Source organism: Mastigoproctus giganteus, chromosome 9, assembly GCF_048544385.1.
Source record: "Mastigoproctus giganteus isolate SK-2022 chromosome 9, ASM4854438v1, whole genome shotgun sequence".
NCBI lineage: Eukaryota > Metazoa > Arthropoda > Arachnida > Uropygi > Thelyphonidae > Mastigoproctus > Mastigoproctus giganteus.
Genome location: NC_143583.1, coordinates 58,155,441 through 58,180,258, shown reverse-complemented (window position 1 = coordinate 58,180,258; position 24,818 = coordinate 58,155,441). Strand labels below are relative to the sequence as shown.

At 38.4% G+C, this 24,818-nt stretch overlaps 1 protein-coding gene across 4 annotated transcripts in view; it reads right to left on the bottom strand.

Moving 5' to 3' along the window:
• Nucleotides 1-24,818, bottom strand: part of LOC150080269 (uncharacterized) — a 604,576-nt gene that overhangs the window by 240,784 nt on the left and 338,974 nt on the right. For all 4 annotated transcript variants that reach the window (XM_090381639.1, XM_090381640.1, XM_090381641.1 and 1 more), the window contains one exon: nt 9,434-9,546. In XM_090381639.1, coding sequence (XP_090237765.1) covers nt 9,434-9,546 — 113 coding nt within the window. The remainder of the gene's footprint in view (nt 1-9,433; nt 9,547-24,818) is intronic.

Sequence of the window (24,818 nt, the reverse complement as noted above, 5' to 3'; positions counted from 1 at the left end):
CATCGTTTGCCAAGGATTTCTCGTAATCTGCTTTCGCCTGCCTAACCTCCTTTGTGACCTGATTACAGGCCAGCTTATATCTGCCATAGGCTTCTGAGTCGCTTGATAATTTATATGCATCCCATGCATTTTTCTTCTCTGTTACCAGTCTCATTAGTTCATTTGATAACCATTTAGGCCTAAACCATGAACAATATTTCTTAATAGGTATGAAACTTTTAGTAGCATCCACGATTAATTCCTTGAATGCTTCCCACTTAGAATTTACTGTTGGTAACATCGTCAGTTTATCCCACTGTACTGAATTTAAAAACTGTCGGAGACCACTGTACTCACCTTTACAGAAGCAAAAACCCTTTCCTTTACCCCTGATGGTAATTAAATCTTTAAGTAAATCACACATCAGTACACTGATCACTGCCACCTAGTGGTTCCTTTATCTGCAAATTCTTAATACACGAATGATCACTGCTCATAACCAGATCAAGAGTATTACTTTCTCTGGTTGCCTCTCGAACATGCTGCTGCAGAAAACAATCATCCAATAAATCCATAAAAGTCTTACTAGTGTGTGAGTGACCAACCCACAAGTTCCAGTCAATATCTGGGAAGTTAAAATCCCCCATTATAAGACATTCCGATTTACTAGCCCACTCTATTTCTCTGTACAATTGTTCATTGTACTCATTCAAGTCATTAGGCCTATAACACACTCCTACTCTTATTTTTCCTTTCGCAGTGCTTATGTCACACCAAACTGACTCAACAGTGCACTGTTCATCTATATCAACTGGATGCACTTCTTTTGATTTTATGTTTTTCTTAATTAACAGCATAACAGCTCCTCCCTTTCTATCCTGTCTATCCTTTCTGTACACATTGTACTCCCCAAATTCCAGTTCAGCATTCCTTATACGTGTATGACACCACGTCTCTGCTATCCCAACAATATCCGCCTTTGATGTCTTGACCAACACTTCAAATTCATCAAATTTATTTACTATACTTCTAGCATTGGTATACATGCAAGCATGCATGCTCCTACTCCTATTCCTAGTTACCCTAACACATACCATATACCCACCTATTTCAGGATGACTGCCATCCGTCCCTGAAACCGACAACATTCCACACTCCAGGTCGCTACTTATTCTAGTAGAAGTTGTGCAAGAATCACCTTCACCTCTGCCTACGGCTACTGTTAAACTATTATTCCTTGTATCCCCCCAAGCTATCAGTTTTCCGACCCACCTAACACTGCCTCGATAGCATCAGCAAATATTCTTGCACCCTTTCTATTTAAGTGTATTCCATCTCTATAGAAGCAGTCTCTCCTGTTAACAAGTACAGTCCAGGCTGAAAAAAATTCTACCCCTTGAGCCTTGCACAATCTTTCCAGGGCCGAATTGATCGACAAGGCTCTCATCATATACTCCCTCCTATCGTGTCTGGGCAGAATTGCAGACACTTTCAAATTCAACCCTAATTCTTGGCTTTTGTTCAACAGTGACCTGTACTTGTTAATTAATTCTGCCGGTCTCCTACTCCTAATATCATTTGTGCCAATGTGTACAACTATATCACCTTTTGTGCCCTTAAAAGATGATATCCGCTCTACGTCATCAACCTTTGCCCCTGGCAGACATTCCCTGGTCCTGTTCCATCTATCCTTTTTACAAAGCATGTTTCCCGTTTCCCTGACAATAGAGTCTGCAACAACTACTATTTCCTGAGGGACCAGCACATTCTGCCTTGGGGGTTGCCGCTGTGTTGTGTGATGACCAAGTGCAAGCTCTGGCGTTGATGTGGGCAGCTAAGAGCCTGATGGGCCTCTCAATTTAGATCTTTCGAGGGCATCCAACCTGTCCTTCAAACTCTCATATAGGCCTATAACAATGCTGAGTTGTCGCCTGATTTCCTTACATCGCGCACACACAAAGACATCCCCCATGGGAATATCATGTTCCGTTCCAGAGAGTTCGGCAAACATTTCACAAGTCGCACATTTTTAAAGGCTCTGATTCGTTGGAGAATCGCCCCCCTCAGTTCTCCCCCGAGTCACAGCACTCTTGCCACTTTGTGCCCGTTGCTTTGCTGCTCTAGTTTGGGGCATGATACTTTAAATTAATAAAATCAATAAATTAAATTAATTAAATGTCAATACTACGCTATCTAATAGAAACAGTGAAGCGTATTACTCTATAAATTATTAGTTAGAGCTACCTAACTACCTCAATTAAAAATTTGAATTCCCTATCACTATATACAAAAACAATGGCTGCAAGATTCGAACGAAATACGATCAAGTTTACTCCATGTTTGTAATTAGATGCACTAACAGAAAAGCCGAATAACTCGGAAAGTGCAAATTGTTTTTGTTTTATGGCAGTGACCTCCAGAAATATGCTTTAGTAAAATGTGAGCTCGCGTGGGGTGATAATAGCGAGTTTTCGCCTTAAGGCTGTGAAGTTCTTTACAGAAAATTTCATTTTGACCATTATTATGGTGCCGACTAAGAGAATAAGTGACAGCGGTACTAGTAAATCTGTCAAAAAAAAAGGAAAGCAATCGATTCAGATCAGAAAATTAAAATAAGGATGTTTGAAAATGGTCAAACATGAAGAAGTATTGATCGGAATTTAGATTTGTCAGTGTCAACAGTGAACACAATAATAAAGGAGAAAGACAGAAAACGAGAAGTGGTGAAGCGATCGGCACCAATGAAGTCAACTATGATAACCAAAGCTGATTCGTTGGTTCATTATTTTACATTTCATTTCAGAGTGCCCAAGTTTCACTTCCATAGTCATGGTGGGGAGTATACACTGATTCATTATTTTATGTTTCAGACAAACTGGGATATTGCTCCTCAGTATGTGACTATATTTCCTGAATGCTATCCATCCAAAATTTGTTCTTCTCTTGATTTCCAGCCATTTATCATTATTACAGCTAATGACTTGTCCCAGATAAGTATATGAATCTACCTTTTCAATTACTGCTCCTTCAATGATTATACCCTTTTCTGTAGTATACTTGTTCATCATCACTTTTGTTTTAGCCATATTCATCTTTAGTCTGAAATCCTTACTAACCCTGCATAACTGCACAATAGCAGCATGACTCTGCATAAAAGCTGTAAACAACTTTGGAGATATTGTGTCTATTTGTCAAACTTCTTTCTCAATTTCAAATTTGCTACTGTCTTTGTCTAGTCTAATAAAGGAGGTGCTTTCTCATATATTTTCTTCAAAATCAATGTATGGGGTGTCCATACCTTGCCTTTCCAGTGTCTGAAACATTGCTTTATATTGTATGAAGTCAAATGCCCTTTCATAATCCACAAATGCCAACAATAATGGTGTTTTATATTCATTTGCTTTCTCCATTAACTGCAATATTATGTGAATCCTGTCCTTAAGCCAGCATGCTTTTTCAGTTGATCCTCGTCAAGTATTCTTTCTAATCTGTTAGTAATAAGCCTTGTGAACAATTTGTAGATGTGGGATAACAAGCTAATTGGTTTATAATTTCAAATTTCTGATTTATCTCCTTTCATATGCAGCAAAATTATCTAGATAAGATTGCAGCAATAGTTAAGACACAGCATGGGTTTGTTAAAGGGAGGTCTTCTCTGACCAATTTGATTGGATACTATGATGTGGTCACAAAGGAACTGAATGCCAAAAATAATTTTGTTATCATATACTTGGATTTCAGGAGAGCTTTTGATACTGTTCCACATAGAAGACTGCTGTACAAATTGGAAAGGTATGGCATTAAGGGTAAGTAGCTACAGTGGATAAAGGGATGGTTGAGTGGGAGACGACAGAGAGTTGTAATCAATGGGCACTGCTCTTCGTGGACAAATGTTATTAGTGGAGTTCCCCAGGGTTTGGTGCTGGGCCCATTTGTTTTATATATTTATCAATGATATTGATGAAGGTATATCAAGTTTAATGTCCAAGTTTGCAGATGATACAAAGGTTGGCAGGGTTGTTAACGACAGTATGCTACTCCAACTGAATCTAGATAAGTTAGGAAAATGGGCTGAGAAGTGGCAACTGAAGTTTAACTGACGCATGCGAAGTACTGCATATGGGTAGCAATAACCAAGAGAAACATAACAACTGTGTGGTACTACACTCAGAGAAGTGGAAAGTGAAAAAGACCTGGGGATACTTGTTCAGTCAAATATGAAGTTCACTGAACAGTGCAGATGGGCTGCCAGGGCAAATCATGGAGTCTTGTCAATGATATATAAGAATTTTGTCAGCAGGGACAGGGAGGTGATTATCCAGTTATACAAGGCAATGGCCACACCCAGAGTACTGTGTTCAGGTCCGGAGGCCTAATTTTAGGAAGTTTGTAGAGTTGATAGAACAGGTACAAAGAAGGTCAACAAAGTGTACTCTTACCAAGAAAGGCTTAAGTTTGCAAATTGCAGTGCCTGGAGAGTAGGCACCTGCGAGGTGATCTGATTGAGGTGTATAAGGCCTTGAATGGGTTGAGCAAGCTGAATGCTGATGGGATTCTTCCTCTTGCTCAGACTAAGAACCTGAGGGGGCACAGTTTCAAACCGAGGAAAGATAGTTGTAGAATAGATGTGCGGAAATTTGCCTTTAGCCAGTGGGTAGATGATTGGTGGAAAAGGCTTCCATCTTTTGTTGTGGAAGCTAAGAGCCTAAATAAAATTAAGGCTGATCTGGACAGGCATTTGTAGCGAATGAAGGGTGAAATGGGAGGGTTTTTTTTTGGCTGATGCTGCATAAGCTTGCTTTCTTCATTGTATGCCTCTACTAATGCTAATACTGATCCTTGGGGAACCCCACTTATCACATCAATATAATCTGAGCAAAAACCATTTATCACAACCCTCTGCCTCCTGCCCTGAAGCCACCCATCTAAGGATTTTCCCTCTGATTCTAACCTGTTCCAATTTATAAAGTAACCGCTCATGTGGGACTGAGTGAAATGCTTGGCTGAAATCCAAATAAACAATGTTGAAATTATTCCCTACGTCCAGTCTTGAGTGACCCTGTCAAAATAGCTAACCAGATTAGTTAAACATGATTTTCCCTTTACAAAACCATGCTGAGTATCCCTCAGAATTCCATTTCTATTTGAATATCCTGAATTCCACCCTTGAATCATTGTCTCCATGATTTTCCCTACTACTGAAGTTAGACTAACCAGCCGGTAATTTCCCACTTCACTCTTAGAACTGCCCTTATGTACTGGAGACACATTGGCACTTTTCCAATCCAACGGAATCACTCCGGAGTCCAGCGATGCTCTTATAATTAGCCTCAGTGGTTCATTGTACTCAGTACTTTGCCAGCCGGGGAGGCCCCTGAGTTTGCCGCCCTTCTCAATACACACCAAAAATACTAACAAAATACAAAAAGTCAAAACAATGTACAGGGAAATAAATTAAAACACTATGTTTATTTTTGAAGTAAAACTGTAATTCCACCATTCTAAAATGTTATTTTTATTGCTTTTCTGTTAGCAAAATCATCAATGTCTGTTTCATCACTCAGTTGCTGTTCTATAGACAGTATGGCAAGATTTCTTAAATGCAAGGTACTCATTGTAGATCTTAGATAATTCTTAATTTTAATTTAGAAAAGCTCCTCTCACAACTAGCTACACTTACATAAATAAAAGAATCATTGAAAAATAAAACTGTCTCACATGAAGGTGTTGCCCGGGGCGGACCGCCACTCCCCTGGCTATGCCACTGAATGTACTCACTTGCCACCTCCCTTAAGAATATAGGGTATATGCCATCAACCCCAGCAGCCTTACTGGCCCGTAGGCTTGAAAGTTTTGTCATTAAATAAACATGTGAAATTTAACATCACCAATTACATTTTTTTCAACTTCACTCCCATAATTTCTCATTGACATAAAGGATTTTTCTTCTGTAAATATTGATGCAAAATAACTGTTTAATTCATCTGCAACTTCAGCTAGGGTAACTAATACTATCCCACGTCCTAACGGTCTGATCTGGTTAGTCTATCTTCTTTATATAAATGCAAAGAGAAGGACAAACCACAACAGTCTGATCTGGTTTGTCCTTCTCTTCCTTATATTTATATATGGGAAGAATTCCTTATCCCCTCCCCCTCTTTTCTCAATTTGCCAGCGATTTCTCATAATCTGCCTTTGCCAGCCTAACCTTTTCTGTGGCACTATTATAGATCAATTTGTAGCTGTTATAGGCTTCAGTACTTTTTATTGCTCTAACTTTTCCATGTCACTGTTTTCTATTCAAGTAATCTGGCAACTCCATTATTCAATTTGGAATCCTCCTTATGGAGTATTTTTTAATGGTATACTAGGGGGCTCCACCTCCTGCTTGCTTCGCTCGCCAACCCCCACTAATGTAGACTTGAACGAGAAAACGATCGGGTCTACATTAGTCCTTTTCACACTTATAGCTTGTTTCATCAACACTTCTCAGTCTTCATAAATGTAGATTTCGCCGAATTGTGGAATGTCTCTAACAGACATTAAACTCGTCATTCCTTTCACCATGGCACCTCCTCATGTTCGCATCATATAAGGCCCACAGCCACCTTGAAAGTCCATGTTTTCGGCATTAAAAGACGAAGGCATAAATATTGTTGTAGGCTCGAACGTTTTCGCGGAAGTGTCTCCCTTTTTCCATGTTGTCAAACAACAAAGTCTTTAAAGAGTCTGGATAGGTATCTGCTGTCAGTAAACATACCTTCCCCCCATGACAACATGAATGTGCAGCTCTTCAGAGTTCGCCATGAAAAGATAATCCACCGCAATGTTGACATTCACCTGCCATATCACCTAAATCGCAATATACTTCAGTGATTTCTTCGTTATCAGGATCTTGTGAAGATTTTACGTTACATCTGAGCCGTTTAACAGTTTGCTGAGTTTCGGCCTGTTTTTCGTCCATATTAGCTACCCGCTTCCTGTAGCATTGATTTTCCACTTGGTCTGTTGTCATTGAACTTATTCTATGATTAATTCATAACCTTTTGGCATGTTTCTCTCTATATTTCTATGAAGATTCATGACGGCTTAATTTTCTCTCAGAATCGGTGATTGCCAGTCTAGGTTGCGGCATTGTGTTAATTACTATGTTAGTACGTATAATTAGCAAATCAAGTGTCTTGGATTCCAGACCCACCTATCAATATCTAATCAGGAAATGACCTATGAAATGCATGAGCAATATTGTTGCATCTGAAAAAGTAGGACTAAAATATTTACAAACTATACTAATATTTAAATTATTTACAAAATACTAAACTATTTACAAACATACAAACTCTCTTGGGTCCCTTCATCACCTAACATTACAATGGAACATCAAATGATGCCGGGCATGGTCATGTATTAGACAGTGAACCACGCGCACGAGGTTGGTGAACGTTATGGAGGCAATTATGGCTCGAATAAGCGATGTAACTGCCCTGCATAAATATAACTAGGAGGAAAACTTTTTTAATGTATAGAGAGATAAGCATTCAGAGCTTCTGTTATTAATGTTTTAAAGGTATACCAAAATTCAATTGTATTCGCTCTCTGTGAGATATCTACTCAGTTAATAGAAGCCATATAGAATCTCAATCTGTCAATCCTTTCCTGAAATTTTCTTTTCATTGTCCACCTTAGAACTCCGTGATCACTTCTTGCTACTGGTTCTAGTACTGTCAGCCCTATTATGTCATCTGGTTCATGGGGGGGATGATGAGGTCTAGAGTATTCTTTTCTCTAGTATACTTTCCCTGACATGTTGATACAAATAGCAATCAATCTAGCTGATTTAAAAATTTAGATCCCCGTGTGGAGTTTCCTTCCCATTTGCTCCAATCAATTAGAGGCAAATTAAAATCACCTATAATAAGACATTCAAGCTTACTTGCCCATTCCATTTGCAAGTAGAGGCACTCATCATAATCTTCACAATCATCTGGCCTGTAGATAATTCCTGCTATCATTATACCTTTGTTTCCAACTATCTCACACCATACAGATTCTATACTAGCATGCGAAACATCAGAATCCAAGAAAGCTTTCGTCATGCTCAGGCTGCTTCTGATAAGAAGCATGACCCCACCACCCCTTCTATCCCTCCTAAATACATTATACATACTGTACTGAAACTCGTCATCCCCTTTCTCCAGGTGGCACCACGTTTCCAAGCCCTATTATACCAGCAGTTCAAATTCACTCATTTTATTGATGATACTTCTCACATTACTGCATAAACAATTAAGACTTAGTGTTCTCTTATAGATAAATACCTGACACGCCCCTTAAAGTTATTTGAGCTCACTTCCCTGGCATTAGCTGCCGGCTCATTAGAAACGTTTTCTGCACTCAGAACATCTTGCTAATACGTTCTATTGTGGTAACAAGAACTCTTGAGGTATGTGTAAATGTTACTTTGACCAATATTATCAGATATCTACATTACCGTTGTCTCCCCAAACTAGTAGTTTCCCTGAACCTTTATGGTACCCTCGATAATACTCTTGCGGCAAAAACTCTTGCGCCACCTTTGTTTAAATGTATCCCGTCTCTACAAAACAGATTCCTACAAGTGCAGGCCAAGCTGACAGAAATTTCCCTCTAAAAGCCTTGCAGAGTCCTTCAAGTCTTGAATTAATCCACAAGGCTTTCAGCATATAATCCCTCCTATCGTGCCTGGGCAGATTTCCCGATACATAAACACTGTGACCTAACTTGCAGCATTTCTTCAGTATATTTGTCTAACAAATTATCAGATCATGTATGCTTAATGTCATTAGTTCCCACAAGAATAATAATATTCTCTTTGGCCCCCTTAAAATCTGACAATCTGTTGATGACATCATTAATAGTTGCTCCCAGCAGACATACCCTGGTTCTAGTCCACCTATCCTTATTGTAAAAAATATTTCCCGTTTCCCTGACAATGGAGTCTCCTAATAGTACTAAGTCCTTTTGAACCAGCGTAGTTTGCATTTGGTTATTCTGTTCTGGGGTCTGAATCGGGAGTGCATCACTTGGTAGATTACTAGAGTCCCTGAAGAGCCCTCCCTGATATTCACTCACTCAATGATTTGTTATTTGTTATTTGGTTTTTAGGAGCATTAGCAACTAAGGCCATATTGCTCCGGGATATGCGGTGGTCATTCCTTGACCTTTCCGCATACTCCGTATTTGGTGGTGACGGGCTCGAACCCCGGTCTAATCAAGAAGCATGTGCTACGCACTGCTGCTCCTTCCCACCTGGCTACGGAGGCGCCCCCTCACTCAATGAAGAATGCTGTTTTCTTTAACATACCATTTTAAAAAGGTGGCAGATTTCTGAGAATTCTAGCTTGTTATATGAGTATTAATCCTATTAATGAAGTTTTTACTTAATTTTGAGATAAACTTATCTTCAGTCACTTACCTGGAAGACAAGAACAGACGCCCCAGATATGTGAGCAGTTCCCCCCATTTTTGCAAGAACAGTTGTTGGCACAATTAAGACCATATTTTCCTGGAGGACATTGTTCTTCACATCTGAGTTTGAAATTAAAATTGAAATAAATAAAAACACTTCTTATAAGTCATTATAAGTAGTATTCACAAGAAACTTTCATAATTTTCATGCATAAATAAAATGCCATTTTATTTTTGGAGTGTTCATTCAAAATTTTATAACAATTTAATTTTAAATCTCTTTGGAGAATCGAAATATTTTTTATTTGATAAAAAAGTTATCAAATTAAAAATCTGTATGGATATTGCAACTATATAAGATGTGAGTATTCTGAAAGAAATAAAAAAATAATAATACATAAAATAATACTCATAAATAATAAAAATGTGCTGAAAAGTTATATTTAAAAAAGTATAACGAAAAAATTATTTTAATATGCATTATTAATTTACGAGTTTAATAACTATAGTTAGAAATTGAAGTTCAGTAGAATCTCGTTAATACAAAGTTCAAGGGGCCTAAATTTATGTTGTGTAATAACAAGGATTTTAGAAATGAGATCCAACCAAAAGTGTAAAATGTAGCATTTTTTGTGCATATATATAGCAATAATAAGAAATAATGATAACAAATATAGTCAAAAGATATGCTTCAACCCAAATACTGAAACTAAAATATTTATTATAAGATTAAGATGAGATAAGATACAAAAATATAAACAAACAGAAGCTTATGTTTATGTTTTTGTATCTTATCTTATAATAAATATTTTAGTTTCAGTATTTCGGTTGAAGCAATATCTTTTGACAATATGGAATCCGAAACTAAAGGCCTTTTCGCAAACAAATATAAATAAATTAATAAAATGAAATAGTAAATATAAACAATAAAAACAATAACAAAAGCCTTGCTAACAATAATAAGAATAATACACATTTTGTTTACATTTTCTTTAATTTATAAGATAAATTAAGAAAAAAGAAACAGTATATTGGAAATAAAAATATAGCACATGTAATTAGTATCACAAAGTAGTAAAACAATTCCAGTTTTAATATTAAAAGAAACATACAAACCAGTTAACCCTTTAATCAATATACTATAAAAAAAAATAATTAGTTTACTATGCACAGTTTTTGTTTTATATGCATTAACCACAGCACAGGCATTATCAAATGCGATATTTGTTTCTTCATCAATATTACTGCAAACTAACACATTCTTTATTATGTTCAATGCATTTTTTTTTTTTGAAGGCAGGGTGTGTCCACTTTTTCACTTTCATCATTGGTAACAAAAAATTGATTGTTTTGCTTGGTACCCAGCAGATATTCTATTGCTGGTGTTGCTGCGGTACCAACTTCATCGTCCACCTTACCAAATTTCTCAAATTCACAAACAAAATCTATATGCTCCTTTAAATGCTACGCACTGCTGCTCCTTCCCACCTGGCTATGGAGGCGCCCTACCTATTAAGAAATATTGTTCAAGGTTTAGGCCTAAATGATTGTCAAATAAACTAATGAGACTCGTGGCAGAGAAGAAAAATGCATATAATTATCAGGCAACACAGAAGCCTATGATATATAAAAGCTAGTCTGTAATCAAGTCACAAAGGAGGTTAGGCAGATTACAAGAAATCTTTGGCAAAGGAAGCTAAGAAAAACAGCAAGGATTTCTTTACTTATATAAACTCTAAAAGTAAGGAGATGAATCTCATTGATCCACTTGATATCGATGGTTCGACTGTTGATGATCCTGCTCAGAGAGCACACAAACTGAATGAGTATTTTGCACCTACATTCATACATGAGGAGTTATTAAGTTTTGAAAATGCCACAAGGTTATCAAATTGTAACAGGGTGCTTAATGATTTTGTAATCTTTAAGCACACTGTTACATTTTGTGCTTAATGATTTTGAGGAGAAACTGTTGAAGTTTAACATAAGAAAGGCACCTGGGATGGATGGGATCTAGCCAGTTATATTAAAAGGAGGTGGCAAATCAACTAAGCAAACCCTAAGCCATAATTAAGAAAGCATCCTTGGACTAAGGAGAGGTCCTCACAGACGGGAGATGTGCAAATGTATCCTCAATTCACAAAGCAGGATCGAAGGGTGACACGAGTAATTACACACCAGTTAGTTTAACTTCTGTTCCGGGAAAATAGTGGAGTCACTGGTTAAAGATGCATTGCACGATCATCTAGACAAGACTGCAGCAATAATTCAGACACAGCATGGGTTTGTTAAGGGAAAGTCTTGTCTGACAAATTTGATTGGTTATTATGATGTGGTTACAAAGGAACTGGATGGGAAAAATAATTTTGATATCATATACTTGTATTTCAGGAAAGCTTTTGACACTGCTGCGCATGGAAGACTACTGTACAAATTGGACAGTACAGAATGGTATTAAGAGTGAGTTGCTACAATGGATAAAAGCATGGTTGAGTGGGAAGACAGAGGGTAGTAATCAATGGGTGCTACTCTTTGTGGACTAATGTTATTAGTGGAGTCCCACAGGGTTTGGTGTTGGGTCCCCTTTTGTTTTGTATTTATCAATGACAGTGTGTTACTGCAACAGGATCTAGAAAATTTGGGCAGATGAGCTGAGAAGTGGCAACTGAAGTTTAGAATTGAAAAATGCAAAGTACTGCATATGGGTGAAAGTAACCCCACTACACTTAAGGTGGTGTTAGTAACCCTGGGTATAATCTCCATGCACATGCACACTCTGGGTGACCACCAAGGTGTGAACCAATGTAAGCAGGGAGCCGAGGTGTGGCGGCCACACCATGGAGGAATGCCACCCCTCTGTGTTACCAGGCAATACTAGGTGGTAGATGACTCTCATCAACCAGTGAAATACCACCACTTTGCTTATTACAGGCTTGAAGTGGTAGAACCCATGTTTAGTCTCCAGAGCTAAGTTCCAGTCAACCCTGCCACATCTCTTCCATCATGCAGTATGACTGATGACATTTGAGGTAATGATGAACATCATGGCAAGATCCAATCTTCCTTACATTTAGACGGTAGAGCTCTAAAATGGTATTCGCAGGCCGGCCACTAGTTGGCACACTGGACCGAACCTATTGGTAACTCTTTAGAAGGCTTCCGGATCAGCTAGTGTATAATCTTGCTACCTCTACTCTGCCAGATAGTGACAGGAGGGAGTCCGAGTAGTGTGTATGCGGTGGAGCATTGTTGAGGCCACGTTATGTCAAGCATCTGGGTATATTATTACCATGTGTACGCCCTATCCAAAAATTTCATACAGCATGTCCCCCCACACTTTTTCTTACTATCGAATACGTCATGAATTGTCAAACTAATAGAGTAAGCTTATTTGCGAAAAGATATAAGCCTTCCAAAGACTTCCTAGTTCATTTCACAAATATACGTGGTCTCGATTCTAATCTGAATGATATCCAGTTCTGCTTGCAGTCTGCCAAACACCACGAACTTTTTGTGAGAGAATCTCAGTTATCGGCTGATTCAACCACTGCTCATCTCAGTGGCCCAAACTATTCACTGTATGATTCCTTTCGTCTCAAAGGTTGTATTTGTGCATATGTCTGTTCCGAAATTCCCTGTCAGAGACTTGGTAATTTGGAATCTCCTCATTTCGATCTTCTCTGGCTAAAAATCTCTCTACCTCATTGTGTCAAATTCATGTGTTGTCTCTACAGTTCTCCCAACTCCACTAATCACTTGGAGCTCTTTGACTTCCTCTCTTTGCAACCTGACTTTCTCCAGTCCAACTTTCCTAACAGCGAGGTAAATTTACTTGGTGATTTTAATGTTCACAACTCCAGCTGGTTTCCATTTTCTAGTCACCCCAACCCAGCTGGTCGAGATGCTGAGTCTTGTGTAATTACTAATGACCTTAAACAGATTGTTCATTTACATACAAGAATACCGCGGACAATCTTAACCATGCAGTCAAAACACCCTTGATCTTTTTCTCACAAACAACCCTTCTAAGTACATGGCCGAAGTGAGTGGTCCTTTAGGCACCTCAGATCACAACTTGGTGATTGTCTCTTTATCTCATAGCTATTCCCAACCTCGTATTGTTTGGAATTACAGGAATGCAAAACGGAATGACCTGAAAGGGTTCTTTTCTTCTTTTACCTGGTCACATTACTGTTTCAAAATTTCTGATGTCAACATTTTCTCAGATCGTGTCAGTAAAATTATTCTTGTAGGAATGGAATCCTTTATTCCACCCTCCACTTTAAAATCTCATCTTTTATCTAAACCTTGGTTTTCCAATAAATGTGCTAAGGCAGTTCAAGAGAAGAACGTTGCATATCGTAATTGGTTTGTATCCAAATCTTCAGATTCATTTTCTGCTTACACCAAAGCTCGCAATAATTGTAAAGCAGTGATTAATCAGTCCAAACTAGATTTTGAACAGGCTGAGAGTAGAAAACTTGCTTTTTGCCCTAATGGTAGCTGGGCATTCTGGTCCCTTGCCAAAGCTATTGACCGTAACTTTTGCCCATCTCTGCTCCCACCTCTGTCAAAACCAGATGGTTCTGTTGTAACTTCAGCCTAAGATAAAACTGACCTGCTAGCATCCCATTTCTCTTCCAACTCCTGTATCAATGATCTTGGTAAAACACCTCCCACCATTCCCAACACGCTCCATTCAATGTCTGCTGTGGTCTTCTGTCAAAAGGATGTCAGAAGGATTTTGAGGAATCTTGATGCTAAGAAAGCTCCAGGTCCTGATGGTATTTCTCCACTTGTTCTCAAAACCTGTGCTACTGAACTTACTCCTGTTCTTTGCCACCTTTTTTCACTTTCTTATTCCAAAGTTCTGCTTTAAAATTTACTCATATCCAGAGAGTTCCTAAAAAGGGTGACAAATCGCTTCCATCAAATTATCGTCTCATTGCAATTACTTCTACTCTTTCTAAAGTAATGGAGAAATCAATTAACCGCCAACTCTTAAACTACATAGAAACCTTACGTCTGATCAATAATTGCCAGTATGGATTCTGTCAGTGTCGATCCACTGGTGTAATTCTGGCTTATGTTACCCATTTATGGAAAATTCAATGGAAAAGTTTGGGGAAACACAAGCAGTTGCCCTTGACATCTCAAAGGCTTTTGATCATGTTTGGCATAAAGGTCTCCTACACAAGCTTCCATCTTATGGTTTGCCAACTGTTTTTTGGAAATGGTTATCCAGTTTTCTCTCTGATCACTCACTGAGGGTGATGGTAGATGGCTCTGTCTTCTAACTTTTCCACTAATGCTGGTGTCCCCCAAGGTTCGGTTCTTTTCCCCACTCTTTTCCTCTTGTATATTAATGACCTTCTTCCATTGACTGGAAATCCCATCCATAGTTATGCCTATGATAGCACGTTGCATTCCACTTTCCATTTTGAGAAACCTTGCCCTGCTCAATCAGCTTCAACTTCTCAAATATCCACTATCAATTCCTTAAATGCCGATCTCCAGGTAATTCTCCAGTGGGACAAAGACAACTTAGTTGATTTCAATCCTTCTAAAACTGAGTCTTGTCTTATATCTCGCAAAAAGGATTCTTCTGCTCCTATGCTTATCTTTGGTGACACTCCGATTTCTAGGAAAAATGATATCTCTCTCTTGGGGATTACCCCGACTTGTAATCTCTCTTGGTAGAAGCACATTACAAATAATGCTTCCTCAGCATCTAAAAAATTTGGTTTTCTCTTTTGCTCTCGGCATTACTTTTCTTCCAAACAGCTGTTCACTCTGTACAAATCACAAATCTGCCCTACCATGGAATATTGTTCCCACATCTGAGGCGGTGACCCCAGAACATTCTCAGGCTTCTAGATCCATTCAGAAGAGGGTAGTTGGTTTAATCAATGACTGCTCTCTAACAGAGTCTCTCCACTCGCTGTCTCATAGACATGCTGTTTCTGCTGCATGTCTTTTCTACAGATACTTCCATGGGCACTGTTCTTCTGAATTGGCTTCTATAATTCCCGCTCTCCCTTTAAAAACAGTCTGAACACATGCCGCCACCAGCCAACATCCATTTACTGTCCAACTTCAAACTCACAGAACCAACTTTTCATCTTCCTTGTTTATTCATTCAACTGCCATAAAACCATAGGTATCCCCTGCTAGCTGCATCTTAGCTAACCTTACCGGACCAAGGCAGCCCTACCCTCAGACATACAGCTTTATAGATACATTGACGACTTTATCATTTTCAACTACCCAACTTTTAAACAGAACTTTGCTGGTTTTTACCCTGCAGAACTAACCCTGGATAAAACAAATAATAATGAACTTTCAGCCAGCTACCTAGACCTAGACATAAAAATCGACAGCCCTCATACTACTATCAACATATACAACAAAAGAGAAGCTTTTAGTTTCAATGTAGTCACGTCTTACCCATTGTCACTCTAACATTTTTAAAAAAGGTTCATGCAAACATAATTCTTTCCCAATGTATAAGAATTGCTACAATATGCAATAGCATCAGCCTATTTTCAGACAACATTAAAATACTCTACAATAAATTACTACATAATAAATTCCCGGCTGTTTTCCTCTGCCATCACTTCACAAAAGCATTTAAAAATATTACAAACTACGACCCATTTCTAAACATCATGTCAGTAGACTAACCTCCTTTACATTCTGGCTTGTACACATTGTGTAGTTTCATACCCCCTTTACTCTGTCATTTTTCACAGTGTGGAAAGCTTGTGCCCATGGATTGTCTATTAACGGGGGTATTATGTTTCTTGTCTTGTCATCGTTTTTGTGTATTTTTATATTTTTATTTTTATCTCATTCTTTATCCTATTTTGATTTCTTTAACATTGCCACCATTGACTTAAACACGAAGCAACTGTCCAGCCATCCATCCAGGGGCCACCTATGGGCTTGCAACACCGGACTGTCCGAGCACTACTTTATTCACCCCCATTTCAATTACTTTCAGCCATTCTTTTTACTACATTTTATTTCTCGTGAGCAATTAAGCTGGTCGAAAGCAATATCGAGATGCTATTTCTCTACTATCGTTACTTGTTTCTTCTATTACAAAGTTCAGTGTCTTTTCCACACTATTTTGTTAATTTTTGTTTCTCCCTCTGCTGGCTTTTTGCCTCATCTGTTAAACTGTTCACTTCCCCGTCACGCGGATACAGTGCCGGATTATGATTTTACACCTTCCCCCCCTCCTACACGGGGGCTACTTCAACTGACATATATATATATATATATATATATATATATCTCAAGTGAACACTTAGATCTCCTCCTATCACCACTGACAATAATGTCTTCCAGTCCATACAGACAGTAAGTTCTCTTGTTTTTTGCCCCATCTAGATATTTTTGAGTTTAAATTTTATACTTTTCTTTCCACAGGATTTTAATTATCATTATTATTTTTATTTTATAGTTTACTTATTATTTTATTCTTCCTTCTGGTCTCAGTCAGGTTGGCTGCGATGTATACCATTTATGTGTACATCATAACAGAAACAGTGACCTGGACTATTGTTGTGGCTTCTACGATTATCGCTGCCGACCCTAGTGAAGAAGTAGTTAAAGTCCTAGGACACACAGCTTTTAGTTGTTATAATTATTAGGACCTTATTAATTGCATTTTATATTTATTTCAGGTAAATTAATTTTTTACTTACAGGTTATCCCTATTCTTCCATGGTTACTAGACCTTATAGATCAACTCCCCTATCATATATGCAAATATACTGATTTTTACCTTTTTGTCTATTATTCATTATGGTTGCCAGTCCTTTCTGCGTCTACTGTAGGATCCATAACCTGGTCTTATCTATATTTTATAAATTTTGCATGACCTTGTATAGCTCTTCGTAATTTCATTGCATCTTTATCTTTTTACATATATATATGTTATATGATAGATATTATAATAATATAGCTATAAACAAAATTATAATTCATAATACAAATTATAAATGTACTGTTTATATATAATAATTTTATTCATTATATAGAGGTACTAAATAAACATCAATTATAGATCACCACAAAATTAAAAAGATACCATACACCTTTTTATAATGAAATAAATATATAAATTTAAAACAAAATAAGTTTAAGTAACTTAAACCCAAATTATGTGGCACGCCGATTGAAAACCACTGATTTAAGGTCTACAGGGTTTTTTGGACAATAGGATAGAAGAAAACTATGAAATGTTGGTGTCTAATTTACTCGAGTGCTACAAAAAGATGGGCTGTCAAATGTCATTGAAAATTCATTTTCTTCATTCCTATCTCGAATTTCCCCCCCGAAAATCTGGGCGATGTGAGTGATGAACAAGGGAAGATGTTTCATTAATATATTTCCACAATGGAATAGTGGAACCAAGGTAGCTGGGATCCTGTAATGATGGAGGGGATTACTGCTGGTTCCTTGTGAGGGAGAGTAAGCAGGAATAAAAGAGAAAATCATTTAGTAGCAAACATTAAGGACAATTACAGGTATGCTGATTATATATTATTGATGTATGATATTTTTTCTGAAGTTAAATGAATTATCGAGACCATATAATATTTTTTACGCATGTATTACAAATGAATTATACATATATATCCCTTTATTTTCAACATTAAACATTGCTACATCTTTTGTTGTAGAAGTGATTGGGATTTTTCATGGTGATTTTTAGAATCAGCGTGTTTATTTCTTCCAGTACCCCATATTTTCATTACGGAGATATGATAATTAACAGTTTTTGTTAGCTAGTGTTATTACACTAGATGCAATACACTCTCTCACGAAATAAAAATATTTTGGATAGCATCCAAGACATCCACTTTGGCTGCAAATTGTTCTCCCTCTCTATGTTGAAGATCAAATACCTTATTAGGTGGAATGCCTAGCTCCAGTGGCTGCAAAAAACTAGTGGTAAAAACAGTTGTATTATTTGTCAACTTAAGTTCCTCAGCAGAACTTGCTATCTAGAATAATCAAAATGTTCCCTTTCCTTAAGCTATTCTTCTGTCCATTTTCAATTGGCCTCATAATTGCACAGAAGTTGGTTAACTCTTAAACATCTTTGCTTGGTAAACTTACCAATCACAAGTGGTTGGTAAATTTTCCAAGCTCCTGAATTAAGATAATTGATCTATGAGCTTTTCTTTGTCAACTCATCACAAGCATTTTGAAAAACTAAGTTATTCCAATCCTTAAATATTCGGAGGAAGCTGCTCAGCATTTGAAGTTGCTAATTCCATGTTGCTGAGATAGATTATCAACCAAAATTGAATGACCTGATATTGGTAAATTAGATGCATGCATTTGTTGGTACCACTTAAACAGTTTTGGGCTCATATTTTGCACCACAAATTTGTTTCCTGTTTTTTTTTTTATTGCTGATTTAGTGTCACATACTTCAAATTTTGTTGATTTTTCAGTATGTAAACAAAGTAAGTAAAGGGATGTTTCATTCTTTTTTAATGTCCATTTTACTTTGTTCCATCCTGTCAACCTCTTGTATAATTTTCAGTTTGTGAACCAACAAAGCAGGTCTTGAGGTGTGGTTTCCACATCACATGGAGGAATGTTGCTCTTTTGTGTCACCAGACAATAATAAGTGGTAAATGACACTCATCAACTGGTGCAAATACCACTGCTTTGCTGACTGTAGTTTTGAAAAGTGGTGAAATCCATGTTTAGTCTCCAAAGTAAAGCTCTGGCTATCCCATCTTTTTTCACCATGAAGTGCAGATGTCCTCTGCGGTTATGATGGACATAGTTGCAAGATCCAATCTTCCTTACATTTCGAGTGTATAGCTCTAAAATGGCATTCACAGGCTGACTGAAATGTACTCCAGGTCGAACCTATTGGTAACTCTCTAGGAGTCATCTAGATTAGCTAGAGTATAATCTCACTGTCTCTTCTCAGCCTTGACAATGTCCCCTGCTTACACACTACTAGGACTTCCTCCAGTAATTATCTGGCAGATGCATGAATGGCAAGGATCTGAGTATACTCTTGTTGTGTACCATATCAAAAAATTTCACTATTTCGTACATCACATTATTCCCTCTATTTTTATCTACCAAACACATTATGAGTAATCAAATAGAACAAACTTATTTGCAAGATCTAAACTGCCCAAACATTCCTCATTCATTTAACATATAAGTGGTCTCAATTATGCCCATTTCCACTTATAGGCTGCCAAATCCAACTTACTTTTTTTGACAGCATCCCAATTATTTACTGCCCTAAACACTGCTCATCTTAGTTGTCTTAATTATCCAGTGTACGATTCCTTTCCTTTCAAGAGTGGCACTCGTGCATATATCCACTCTGATATGCCTTGTCAAAGGTATAGTAATTGGGAATCTGCCATTTTGATCTCTTTATCCCATTCTGTCAAATTCACCTGTTGCCTTTATCTTTCTCCCAACTCCAATAATGACCTGGAACTCTTTTCCTTTCTCTGAAACTCAACTTTCTCCCATCCAATTTTCCTTGGTAATGTTCATAACTCTACATTCCTCCAATTTTTTTTTTTTTTATGAAAACCCCAAACGAGAGATATTAGAACCGATAGCACTTGGTACCGAGCATGGGTTGAGCAGACAAAAGAAGATATTTGTTGACATTAAACTTGAACTTGAACCTAGTAGACTAAGTTTCAGGAAATACATATGAAGGAAGGTTGTTCCAGAAAATGGCAGTTGAATGAATAAACAAGTAAGATGAAAAGTTGGTTCTGTGAGTTTGACGTTGGACAGTAAATGGATGTTGGTTGGTGGCAGCACATCTTTGGACTGTTTTGAAAGAGAGAGTGGGAATTATAGAAGCCAATTCAGAAGAACAGTGCCGATGGAAGTATCTGTAGAAAAGTCATGCAGCAGAAACAACCATGAGATGAGAGTGGATAGATTCTGTTAGAGATGAATCATTAATTAGCCTAACTGCCCTTTTCTGAATGGAATCTAGAAGCCTGAGAGAGGTTTTGGGGACACCGCCCCAGATGTCAAAAAAATATTCCAATGTTAGAGCAGATATGTGATTTGTACAGAGTGAACAGCTGTTTGAAAGAAAAGTAATGCCGACAGCAAAAGAGAAACCAAAGTTTTTTAGATGCAGAGGAAGCAATATTTGTAAGGTGCTTGTGCCAAGAAAGATTAGAAGTCAGGGTAATCCACAAAAGAGATATATCATTTTGCCTAGAAATCGGAATGTCACCAAAGATAAGAATAGGAGCAGAAGAATCCTTTTTGTGAGATATAAGACAAGACTGAGTTTTAGAAGAATTGAAATCAACTAAGTTGTCCTTGCCCCACTGGAGAATTACCTGGAGGTCGGCATTTAAGGAATTGGTAGCGGATATTCGAGAAGTTCTGCCCAGATATTCTGCCCAGATGTTCGGATATTCTGGCCAGACACGATAGGAGGGAGTATATGATGAGAGCCTTGTCGATCAATTCGGCCCTGGAAAGATTGTGCAAGGCTCAAGGGGTAGAATTTTTTTCAGCCTGGACTGTACTTGTTAACAGGAGAGATTGCTTCTACAGGGATGGGATACACTTAAATAGAAAGGGTGCAAGAATATTTGCTGATGCTATCGAGGCAGTGTTAGGTGGGTCGGAAAACTGCTAGCTTGGGGGGGAGACAAAGACCAATAGATTGACAGTAGCCACTGGCAGAGGTGAAAGAGATTCTTGCACTGCTTCTATTAGAATGAGCAGAAGCCTGGAAAACAAGATGCATGGTATTTCAGAGACTGCTGGGAGCCATTGCGGTACAAGTAAACACATGGGTTGTGTTAGGGTAGCTAAGAATAGAAACAGGTGCAGGTATACTTGCGTGTACACCAATGCTAGGAGTTTAGTAAATAAATTTGATGAATTTGAGGTATTGCTCAAAACATCAAAGGCAGATATTGTTGGGATATCAGAGACGTGGTGTCACACAGATATAAGGGATGCAGAACTGCAATTTGGGGAGTACAGCGTCTACAGAAAGGATAGACAGGATAGGAAGGGGGAGGGGTTATGCTATTAGTTAAGAAACACATAAAAACCAAGGAAGTGAAGCCAGTCGACATCACTGGACAGTACAGTGTTGAGTCAGTTTGGTGTGACATAAGCATTGGGAGATCAAAACTGAGAGTAGGAGTGTGCTATAGGCCTAATGACTCTGATGAGTATAATAAGGAACTGTACAGGGAAATAGAGTGGGCCAGTAAATCAGAGAGTCGTATAATGGGAGATTTTAATTTCCCAGATATTGACTGGAATTTGGGGGCTGGTTACTCACACACTAGCAGGGCTTTTGTGGATTTATTGGATGATTGTTTTTCTACATCACCATGTTCGGGAGGCAACTAGAGGGTTATTTGTTATTTTGGTTTTTTAGGAGCATTAGCAACTAAGGCCATATTGCTCCGGGATATGCGGTGGTCATTCCCTGACCTTTCCGCATCCTCTGTATTTGGTGGTGACGGGTTCGAACCCCGGTCTAATCAAGAAGCGTGTGCGACGCACTGCTGCTCCTTCCCACCTGGCTACAGAGGCGCCAGGCAACTAGAGGGAGTAATACTCTTGATTTGATTATCAGCAGTGATTCTTCATGCATTAAGAATCTGCAGATAAACGAACCACTAGGTGGCAGTGATCACAGTGTGCTGAAGTGGGATTTACTCAAAGAGGTAACTACCATTAAGGGTAAAGGGAAGGGTTATTGCTTCCGTAAAGGCGACTACGATGGACTGAGACAGTATTTAAATTCTATACAGTGGGACCAACTGATGATGTTACCAACAGCAAATTCAAAATGGGAAGCATTCAAAGAACTTATCTTGGAAGCTACTAGGCTTTACATACCAACTAAGAAATATTGTTCAAGGTTTAGGCCAAAATGGATGTCAGATGAACTAATGAGGCATATGGCAGAGAAGAAAAATGCATGGGATACTTACAAATTAACACATGACACAGAAGCCTATGATAGATACAAGTTGATATGCAACCAAGTTACAAAGGAGGTTAGGCAGGCAAAGGCAGATTACGAGAAATCCTTGGCAAGGGATGCAAAGAAAAACAGCAAAGAGTTCTTTACTTATGTTAACTCTAGAAGGAAGGGGATGAATCAGATTGGTCCACTTGATATTGATGGGTCAAGTGTTGATGATCCTTCTCAGGTAGCTAACAAACTAAATGAATATTTTGCATCGACATTCACACATGAGGAGTTATTCAGCAAGGAGAATGCCAGAGGTGTATTCAACTCTAGCAGTAAGCTACAGAATCTTGAAATAACTGGGAGTAAAGTGGAGGAGAAACTGTTGAAGATAAACACAAGAAAGGCACCCGGGGTGGATGGGATCTATCCAGTTATATTAAAGGAGGCAGCAAAGGAAGTAAGCAAACCTTTAGCCATAATTATGAGAGCTTCCTTGGACTCAGGGGAGGTACCCATAGACTGGAAATGTGCAAATGTGACCCCAATTCACAAAGGAGGATCAAAGGCTGACACAAGTAATTATAGACCTGTGAGCTTAACTTCTGTTCCAGGAAAATTAATGGAGGCACTGGTTAAAGAAGCACTGCAGGATCATTTAGACAAGACTTCAGTTATAGCTCAGACACAGCATGGTTTTGTTAAGGGGAAGTCTTGCCTGACCAACTTGATTGGATATTATGATGCAGTCACAAAAGAACTGGATGCAGGGAATAACTTTGATATTATATACTTGGATCTTAGAAAGGCTTTTGATACTGTTGCACATGGAAGACTGCTACACAAATTGGAGCAGTGTGACATTGGAGGCAAATTGCTGCTATGGATAAAGGGGTGGTTGAGGGGGAGAAGACAGAGAGTGGTAATCAATGGACACTGCTCATCGTGGACTAATGTTATTAGTGGAGTTCCTCAGGGCTCAGTGTTGGGTCCATTATTGTTTTCTGCATTTATAAATGATATTGATGATGGTATATCAAGCTTAATGTCCAAGTTTGCAGATGATACAAAGGTTGGCAGGGTTGTCAAGGACACTACTGACACTATGCTGCTGCAACAGGATCTGGAAAGGTTGAGCAGATGGGCTGAGAGGTGGCAAATGAAGTTTAACATTGCCAAATGTAAAGTACTACACATGGGAAACAGCAACCCCAGAGCAACGTATCAACTCTGTGGTACTACACTGACAGTGGTAGAGAATGAAAGGGACTTGGAGGTGGTTGTGCAGGCAGATATGAAGTTCTCTGAGCAGTGCAGATGGGCTGCAAGAGTAGCTCATGGAGTATTGTCAATGATATACAGGAATTTTTCCAGCAGGGATAAGGAGGTGATTATTCCATTGTATAAGGCAATGGCCAGGCCACACCTAAAGTACTGTATACAGGTCTGGAGGCCTCATTTCAAGAAGGATGTAGAGCTGCTGGAACGAGTACAGAGAAGGGCAACAAGATTAGTGAATGGAACAAAGGGGTGCTCTTACGAAGAAAGGCTTAAGTTTTGCAAATTACAGTGTCTGGAGACTAGGCACCAGCGAGGTGATCTGATAGAGGTGTATAAAGCCTTGAATGGTTTAAGCATGCTCAATGCTGATGGGATTCTTCCTCTAGCTCAGAAAAATCACCTGAGAGGGCATAAATTCAAATTGAGGAAAGACAGATGTAGGATAGACGTGAGGAAATTTGCCTTTAGTCAGCGGGTGGTTGGTTGGTGGAACAGACTTCCATCCCTTGAGGTGGATGGTTGATAGCCTAAATACGTTTAAGGCTCAGCTGGACAGGTATTTGGAACGAACAGAGGGGTGAAGTGGAAGTGGGTTTTTTTTTTTTGGCTGATGCTGCATAAGCTTGCTTTCTTGCATCAAATGCCTCTACTAATGCTAATGCTAAGTTGAGGCTGATTAAGCAGGGAAAAATTTCTGAAACTGGAAAGCGGAATGCAATGTGCTATCATCAGCAAAACTATGGATAGGATTTCCGGTCAATGGAAGAAGGTCATTAATATACATGAGGAAAAGAGTGAGGGAAAGAACTGAACCTTGGGGGAACACCAACATAATGGAGAAGTTAGAAGACAGAGGGCCATCTACTGTCACAATCAGTGAGCGGTCAAAGAGAAAACTGGATAAGCAATTACAAAAAACAGTTGGCAAACCATTAGATGGAAGCTTGTTTAGAAGACCTTTATGCGAAACACGATCAAAATCATTTGAAATGTCAAAATCCTTCTGACGGAATACCATAGGAGGCACTGAATGAAGTGTGTTGGGAATGGTCGGAGGTGTTTTACCAAAATCATTAATACACGAGTTGGAAGAAAAATTGGATGCTAGCAGATCAGCTTTATCCTTAGCTGA